This window comes from Dacryopinax primogenitus (genome assembly GCF_000292625.1).
Source record: "Dacryopinax primogenitus strain DJM-731 SS1 chromosome Unknown DACRYscaffold_10, whole genome shotgun sequence".
NCBI lineage: Eukaryota > Fungi > Basidiomycota > Dacrymycetes > Dacrymycetales > Dacrymycetaceae > Dacryopinax > Dacryopinax primogenitus.
This window is the reverse complement of record NW_024467207.1, coordinates 78828-87650: the sequence shown is the minus strand read 5'-3', so window position 1 is coordinate 87650 and position 8823 is coordinate 78828. Positions and strand designations below refer to the sequence as shown.

At 54.7% G+C, this 8823-nt stretch overlaps 3 protein-coding genes across 3 annotated transcripts; 2 read left to right on the top strand and 1 right to left on the bottom strand.

Annotated features, from left to right (window-relative positions):
• Positions 1-170: 170 nt before the first annotated feature.
• DACRYDRAFT_107815 (uncharacterized protein) lies at positions 171-2367 on the bottom strand (the record flags this gene model as incomplete). The annotated part of the gene is made up of 3 exons (XM_040768535.1): positions 171-1100; positions 1165-2124; positions 2179-2367. 3 exons carry the CDS (start codon positions 2365-2367, stop codon positions 171-173), a joined length of 2079 nt encoding a protein of 692 aa, XP_040628156.1.
• A 2050-nt stretch (positions 2368-4417) lies between these two features.
• Positions 4418-5728, top strand: DACRYDRAFT_107814 (uncharacterized protein; the record flags this gene model as incomplete). Its single annotated transcript, XM_040768534.1, has 2 exons — positions 4418-4588; positions 4649-5728. 2 exons carry the CDS (start codon positions 4418-4420, stop codon positions 5726-5728), a joined length of 1251 nt encoding a protein of 416 aa, XP_040628155.1.
• A 630-nt stretch (positions 5729-6358) lies between these two features.
• Positions 6359-8317, top strand: DACRYDRAFT_116467 (uncharacterized protein; the record flags this gene model as incomplete). Its single annotated transcript, XM_040770209.1, has 6 exons — positions 6359-6532; positions 6585-6772; positions 6820-7084; positions 7139-7684; positions 7740-7931; positions 7977-8317. The coding sequence occupies 6 exons, from the start codon at positions 6359-6361 to the stop codon at positions 8094-8096; spliced, it is 1485 nt and encodes a 494-aa protein (XP_040628154.1). The 3' UTR covers positions 8097-8317.
• Positions 8318-8823: the final 506 nt, after the last annotated feature.

Genomic DNA, 8823 nt, shown 5'->3' with positions numbered 1-8823 from the left:
CGAGAGGCGTCATCTCCAGGCGTCGGCTCAAGTTCTCCCATCCGGAGGAAGGATTCACTCCCTGTCCCTGGTCCCCGTCCCAGGCAGGCAGGCAACTCTCCCCAACCTCCCACGCATTCCACCGTTCTCTACCCTTCTCTCCTCGGAGCGCATCCTCCCCCCCTTCCCCCCTAAATCCCCAAAGCGTCCATCAACCTCGGGTCAATAGGACTATACGCCGGGGGCGGCAACGTATCCACACTGCGCACAGATTCCCTCGAAACCTGATGTCTCATTACATGTCTCCCGCTTCCCGAACCCGAGCTTCCTGAGCCTGCGGACGCTGCAGAGAGTCTCGACCCTGCCGTTCCGGAGTAGGAGGAGGGGGAGGGAGTGTAGGTGCTGGGGGAATAGCCTGAGGCTAGGGAGGCGGAGACTGCGGTGTACGGGCTTATGGGGCTTGCGGTTGCGGTGTTAGGCGTTGGAGTTCTAGATGTTTGGACTGAGACTGCGATTCCTGGTGCTGGGGGGAAGGGAGAGCTAGGGGAGGGGAATGATTCGTCTGAGCCTGCGCCTACGCCGCTGTTGTGGGCTGGGGGGTAAGACTGGTGCAAGGGGCTTTTGCCGTTCACTAGCCTGCCAGAGGCTTGCCGCTGTAAGGTGCTCGCCCCTCCTATTCGGGGGGAGATAGGGGAGACAGGGGAAGTTCCCTGATGGAGTTTTTCGGATGGTGCCGAGCTGGAGCTAGAGCTGGACCTGCTATGACTCCCTGGAGGCGAGAGAGGGGAGACTAGTTGTCTTTGACCCGAAGGCGGGCGTGGTCGAGGTCCGAATGCGTGCGGTTGACCTTGTACTTGCGGATGAGCGTTGCTCGTAGGTGAAGGGTTAGGAATCACCCACGAAGGCGTTGGCGTTGACGTTGGCGTGGTAGGCGAGCGAGCTAGACTGCTCTGTTCTGCCGCGCTCAGAGCTGCGGGGGGGAGGGAGAATGTGATCAAGGGCGAGTCTGGGCGGGCTTGTTGTTGCCGGACTTGGAGGCGCCCTGGATGTGGCCGGGGGGTGACACCTCCGTCTTCGTGTGGGTGTGGGTGTGGAGGTGCTCGGGAAGTGGGCGTAGAGGGCTAGGTACGCATATAAGTACGTTCCCACAAAGTAGCAGTAGCGTGAGGTAGGAAAGGGACATACAAACTGCTCGATCAAGTCCACCGCAGCTCTCCAATCTCTCAGACTCTCGTCCGTCCCTGTGCCAGAACCCGAGCTCGCCTCACTCGCTCTACTCTGTGCTCTCTCACCCTCACTCTGCCCCGGTGCCTGCGTTTGCTGTGCCTGCGCCTGTGCCTGCCCCCAGCCGTCTCTCGTCCTCCCCAACCCACTCGTCCCCGTTCTAGTGAGAGGGAACCCCCTCGCCCTCAAAGACACCGCCGGACTCCCGCCCTCCCTCAGTCTCGGGGTCTGCGCCGTCGTTCTAGTCATCGGGAACCCGCCTGAAACATATGCTCTAAACACGCTTTCCCCGTCCTCTTCTTCGAGTGAAGCGCCTGAAGACCCGCTCGCCCCTGTCGAGCCCGTCGAACCCGTCGCGAACGAGTAGATCGATTCCGACGCATCTGTCATCCCGCCCGAAGTGATCGTCTCGTACGATCCCTGGGACCAACGGCGTGTGCTGCCCGTCGGCGCGGGTGAAGGAGTGCGCAAGTAAGGCAAGTGTGATTCTGGGGAATAGCGCGCTTGGGCCTGCATTTGCATATGCATCTCCTGGGAAGGGTAGGGATGGGATGGGTGCCATTCTCCCTGGAGAGCGGTGTACGTCCTCTCCTCCTGCTTATGGTGCGGGTGTCCACCCCCCAGGCTAGGACTAGCGAGGCTCGAACTGGGTGCACTGCTCCCTATCGTCAAGCTCGGAGTGGGGAAACTGTGCGGAGACGAGAGCTGGACAGGGCTGTTAGGGAGCGGGAAATGGGATCCTGAGGCAGTGATGGAAGGCGCTGTTGGAGTGGTGGGAGATCCGCCTGCAGCTTGACGCTCTCTTTCTTCCGCTTCTCGGACGCGACGAGAGGGAGGGAGGACTTTTGATCTTGGGAGACCTGTTTCTGCTCGTGCGGCATGAAATGCCTCGTGTAGACTTGCGTCGAATGTATATTTCCTCTGTATATATGAGCATATATGCGGTATATGCGCCTAATATGAAAGAATGCGCACCTCCATCCCCTCCACTTTGGCTATTATGTCCGTTTCTGCTCGTCCTTTTCTCTGTTTCGACTCTATCCAGAGTCTTATAGCCCTTGAAGCGAGGCCGACGTTGTCCCCACAGTTGGCGAGGACGGTAGTTACCTCCAACTGGGTATCCATGCGGAAAGCTGCGCCTGGTAAGTCACGAAAATTGGACATTGTGTGTCGTTGTTGAGGGAGAGTGAGAGTGAGGGAGGGTGTTTGTGGTGGTGGTGGATGTGGATGTTGTCGTGCATTAGGGGAGTGCATGACGGGTATCTCACCGGAAGTGGTAGGATAGATTCAGGGACTGCGCCAATCAAAGAGAGAGGGAGTAACCCGGGAAGGGAGGGGAAGTGGAAGAGAAGGGTAACTCTAGTATAAGAGCTCTCACTTTACATTTACACATCAACACACGGGCATACATCGGCCATCCAATCACATCACTCCATTCAGAACGTGCCTTACCCATTAGCCGTACACTCTAGACCCACACCCGTAATAGGAATACCCGGCATCCCATCCGCCGTATCATCCCCTCACACACAAAAGAGGGCGCAAATTGTGTTCCAGACTGAAAGGTCAACAGCGCGCCCATCAGACAGTCGTCCATCACACGAAACGAAAAGCTTCCTCGATCGTGTGCCGGATCGGGCATGCACACCCAAAGACCCTAATTTCGGCAATTGACTGCCTACAACCAGTAGCTCACTCTGCTCTTCTGGACATTAATGGAGCATGATCTGATCGTGTGACCGCAACATTCCTCTTGGATGGCTTCGGTACCACTAGCACTTTCGATTCCCGACTAGGCGTTTACCACGGGACGCTCACCGCCGGCTCTCAACAACTTCCAACCGTAAACCCCGTCCTCCTGCCAGTGGCACAACACAACACGTGCACCACACTTCCCCCTTAAGAATCTCATCAATCCACATTCACCATGCGCTTCATCCCCATAACGCGTGACAGTATCACTCCGGCACGTTTACAGACTCCTCAGCAAGCATATGCACTCCCCCGCACATTTTCAACATCATCCATGCGTACTCGACAACTAGCTCACAGACCCTCATTCTCTCCTCTGATCGCACTTATTTTCGTCCGGCACCACATATTTTCTTTGGGACCTTCGTGCCCCGTACCTGGATCAACCCTGCTCTTCAGACCACGAAGATCTTCACTCCCCCTCAACCCGGGTCGCTCTTCCTCTCTCTCCAGCAACTGCATACCACTTCCGGCCACAAGTTGCACGTGCCGGACCGGGCCGATCACCGCTCCCTCCAGATCTCAAGGATCCACGCTCCACGTGTCCCATCAGTCTGCGCCTCTAACCACGCAACACTTCAGCCCTTACGCCGAAAACAACGTGCACACGCATATGCATATGCGTATCCTTTCCCTTCCCAGCCAGCACGCAGCGCTCTCCCGCCCTTTCCAGAAATTCTGGAACTTCTGGAATTCCACACCCCCCTCGGGGTTTTCGCTGACTCCACAAGCCTGTGACAGTCTTTCGTCCGAGACACGTTCCAACCCTGTTCGCACGCAGGCACTATTTATACACCTCCCACTCCTTTCCTGTTTCGGCCCGGGCTACTGTCCCATCCCAAACCTCTTTTGTACATGTGCTACAAGTCCGAGCACAGCCAGTCTACCGTACCCTCAGCCAGTCCCCACATGTAGCCGTTCTGTAACACAGACCTGAAAGTGCCAGACTGCGCATACGGTAGACGGTAAGTGTTTGGGTTGTTCCGCAGTTTGACAGGATCCCGAGTTGCACGGGTCATGACATCCCAGTTCACTGTCCGTTGTCTAATCCCGGAGGAGGTTGTCCTCCGACATCTATCATGAATGATTGTCAGTCATGTGAGATCCCGCGAAAAGGCTGTGCACCGGTGTCTCCCAAAAGAGTCGAGTACTATTTGTCGAACGACCATGAAGGCTTGCTGAGGCTGAGGTCTGCTGGGTTTGGAACTTGCGTCTTTTGCTAGAGGGGCGAATACTCTTTCCTTTCGGGATCTACGGGCTTCTTGATCTACATCTGCTGTTGTACGAGTACTCTCACCTCACTTTGGTCACCGAGCTGTACGACGCTGCTCCGCCACATCTGCAACCCGAACACCGGAATTGGTTCCTTGTCTCTCTTATTTCCCATCACCCCATCAACAACCCCCCTCCTGGAAAAGCTGCGTCTACCTCGGCGCCTATTCTCCCCCACCTCTGCATCAACATGCTATTCTTCCACCGGAAGACCCAGTCCGAAGTCACAGCCAGGCTCGACAAGCTTAAGTCTGGCGAAGACATTCCAAAAGCAGTAGATATCATCAGCAAGTATATCGACTCCAAGCGCCGGCGGGGGAAGAGAGACGCGTATGTTGTTGGCAAACTCGAACGTTTGGAGGTGAGTCGCTCCTTGGACTTTGCTGGCTGAAACTGAGTTCTGGGGAGAAACGATATGTAGACAACGAGAAGCTATATGGAGCATTCCGTTTTGCTCGCCATCGAGCTTCACTCCCCTCACTGGCAAGCGACGTCCTGCCAAACTGGGGCAAAACCCAACTGCGCTCCACTTCCAGACTGGTGGCACCCGATGCACTCTCTCCCAGAATCCGATTCGCCGGCTTTCGTCGTCGAGTACCCATCGAATCCCGATCCGAAGCCGCTCTTGGCAGACGACACAGCCAAGAGACCAGCTCGTCCTTCACGGCAGGAATCGCCTCCCGGGGCATTTTTAGGCACCCCAGCTTCGATTGGCACGATCTACATGAACGGGGGCTCGCTGACCAGTTCTCCAGCTCCCTTATCCATTAACTCCGTTCCGCCCGAAAACCCCGGCCCGGCACGTCCTCCTAATCGACAATCTATCCAAGGCTCGACGATATCAGAAGGAACGGTGTATCGCTATGGCGGATCGGTCCACTCTTCGTACCCATCGCCGGATGTCCCAGCACAGCCGAGCTCTCAAGTAAGGAACGACTCCCAACCGGTGCAAGCACCTGGAAGGATGCGGACAAATGGTTATGCTCTGCCTGTCGAGCCTGGACAAGGCGGCACTTTAGCGTCTGCTACCCTGCCCTTAACGGGTATCCCCCTGCCCTTAACGGGTATCCCGCTTCCCTTAACGGGGGTCCCGCTGACCTTAACGGGTATCCCGCTGCCCTTATCGGGTATCCCAGGTGCAAACCCGCGAAGTACTCCACTACAACCACTCCAGGACATCACTGACGCGCCTTCACCGGACCACATACCCGATGATGCCCCATCTTCTCCAATCTTTGTTTCACGAGAACCGGCATTTCAACATTCCACCGAGCCGTCGAACAGCGAACGTGTCTCCAGAACCCTTGGTCGACTGACTTCCGTCAACAATGAGTCACCCGAACAAGATTTTCCCCCTCCAATAGCTTCGACTCCCCCGAGTGTGGACTCGGAGCATAGAAGCGCCTCCCCCAACGGGAGCGAGAATTACTCGGATACTATTCTCGAGAGCGGTGGCTCCCTAAAAGATGAGGAAGAGGTTCCAGACGTGCGGGATGTCTAGCTTGTCATCAGATTGATTTCCATTGTTTGTGAGTACCTTCAACAGTATCCACTCATTCTGCGTCCCTTTTCTGAGCAGAGAGGTACCGGAAGTCCAGTGCATAACGACCCTTTTGAAGTAACACATTTCCACGTTCCAGCAACCAAGTGTTCGCCCTGTGCGGCCAAGTTCTGTCTGTCTCCTATACCAGCCCAATATATACCCTCACAGCACTCAGCTCGCCTGCATGTGACTTCATCTTCTCATTTGATGGAGTTTTAAGAAGACCGCGCTATTCACGCCGATTTCTTGGCTGCTAGGCAATCAGAACCGGGAAAAAAATCTCTCCGATTACCGAAAAACTGTACATCCTCAGATATGCCCCCTAAGAGAGCTGTCAGCCTTCCGACGACGGTGCCACCACGAGTGACGCCCAATCTACGGAGGTGTAGGTATTCTCCCTTTCCATAACCAACCATAGCTTAGAAGTTGTATCTATATGATTGAACCTAGTGTTTGATGTTACGATATCTCGATTCTCCAACAGACGCTATGCACAGCATCGGCCGGTTAACACCGATATAGTGGAGTCCTAGAGCCGATGCATGGAGAAGTGGGGCGTTGATGACTTGTCCACTGACGCCAGACTCGATGGCGGCCTTCCACAGTCTGCCGTCAGAACTCCTACTTCCAATACTCACGCCGTTGCCGGAGAGTAGCCTCGTACGATGTGCATCTGTCAATCGTAATTGGAATGCGTTCGCGACTCCGCTTTTGTACAGGCGCGTCGCCGTCTACCGCTGGCAGCGCTATGCGAAGACCAGGGTGGGCCAGTTGATCAGGGTTGCCAATCATGTACTGAGGTTGATGACCGCAGGCGGTATCACTTATGCAAACTCTTGCCCAACGAACAGAAGTCGCTAGATGGGTGAAGCGTATTGATGTACTAGACTTCTATGACGGCTTCGAAAACGAGTTAAGGCAAGAGGAGGAGCAAGATGCGGTATTTCAATGCTGCGCGCAGGGACTGGCGAACTGTGTGAACCTCGAGTCTTGTACATGGCAGTGAGTATTCCTCACTCAGTGGCGGAGTGTTGACAAGTCCCGATCAGGGTACACAATGCATTAACAAGCCAAATACTCATCGCTCTCGCGAGCTTGCCCCGACTTCAGAGGCTTGAGATCAATGCACATCCAGGCACTTATGAACCTGCCGACCTCATCCGTGTGCGGCAGATTCGAGCACTCAGGCTGACGATGCCAGACAAGGCTGCCATCGATGTCCTGTTACGATGGTTGACAGCGATGTGTGTAGAGGGTACAGACGAGGAACGAGGAACAGAGATTGGTCTCCACGAGCTTAAGATCATATGCCAGGTGCGCAATCTTGTCGATTGTTAGAACGACGATCCCTGAACACGCGGATCGCAGTCAACAAATTACTACATCGGAAGCAAGCAGCTCACCAAGCTCGCACCGTATCTCACGCAACTCAAGTCTCTTCATCTTCGCGACTGTCCGAACGCAGATCATATCGGTGTTTACACTATATTACGGGGATGCTCTTTCAGGATGGAGGATCTCTGTCTGGAGAGGATTAGCCCTGATTTCGACCTGAAGGAGCTGGCAACGGGACTCAAACTGCCGAGGCTCAAGTCACTTACGCTCACGCTGCCTGCCCCACCTTCACCGCCCCAAGTGTTCTTCGATGCGATACTAGAGTTGACCGCCGAGTCTCCGTTGACAGCACTATCTCTCTCCCTATCTGCAAACCACTCGCTGTACGCATACGGTCCTGCCCCCAGCGACTGCGAGTTCAGCGCATCATTCGTACGCAGCCTTGCGCGTAGACATGCACAAACACTTAGGGAGATCGTGATTATCCGGTTACCTACACCGTTGGAAGCTGTGGAGGTGCTTGCAGCTTATTGTCCGAAGCTCGAGGTATTGATTATACCTGGAGAAGAATTCGACTGGGTTCGTCCAACTTCTCTCACCGCAAACATCGAGCTGACTGGTGCCTGGTGTTTAGCCGCGTCTGGGAGAAGCGATCTCCGCGAAATCGCTTCCATTTCTACGCAAGCTACACATGTCCTTTCCCATCGACCCCTTAATTCGCCTAATCACGACGCACGAGCTCATCCCGCTTTCGAGACTAAGAGACCTTGCAGAAACGTGTTCCTCTACGCTGAAACACATCGGCGAATTCCACGAGGTTTATGAGGTATGCGTCAGTTGCTCAGCGGCTTTGTGTATGCTAATTGGGTAGGTGGTGCGCAGGTGGGACCGGGAGACCGACACGACGTCTGTAGTTCTAGAACAGCGGACTGTCATTCCTGAAGGATATCGGACTGGCCTTCTTGAAGCATATCGGACGATGTGGCCTTGAGGGAAGTTATTGGAACTTGGGAGGCAAGGAGGTGCCGCACCATCGTCATAAGACTGAGCTCGCCCTCCATGTAGCTTACTTATGCTTCGAGCATACCACACTTTCCGGGGAATTGCATGGACTGCCAGGCACCCAGAGGCCGAAGGAAATTGACTCGAAATGCCTGTAAACTCTACATCAACAGGTAAAGAGAGCGTTCACTTCAGCCTTCCGAGGGTGGTCTTATCACAAGTGAGGACCAATTATGGACATGTTGGTCGTCTATATCTCCCACAGCCGGCTGTAATATGATCTATCTTTATATGATTGAATGTAGTGTTTGGCGGTGCGAAGCCACAACTGTTCCCCATCAAACTGCTCAGACACCGGCCGGTTAACACCGATGTGGTGGAATCGTAAAGCCGATATGTGAAGAAGTTAGGCGTCGCTCACATGTCGAACGCACAACTCGATGGCGACCTTCCACAGCCTGCCGCCAGAACTTCTACTTCCAATACTCACTCCGTTACCTGAGAGTAGCCTCGTACTCTGTGCATCTGTGAATCGTAATTGGAATGCGTTCGCGACTCCGCTTTTGTATAGACGCGTCGCCGTCTACAGCTGGCATTGTAATGCAAAGACCCGGGTGCGCCGGCGATTCATGTGTGCCAATCATACCAAAGCTGATGACTGCAGGCTGCATCACTTATGCGAACTCTTGCCGAGCGATCAGAAGTTGCTAGATGGG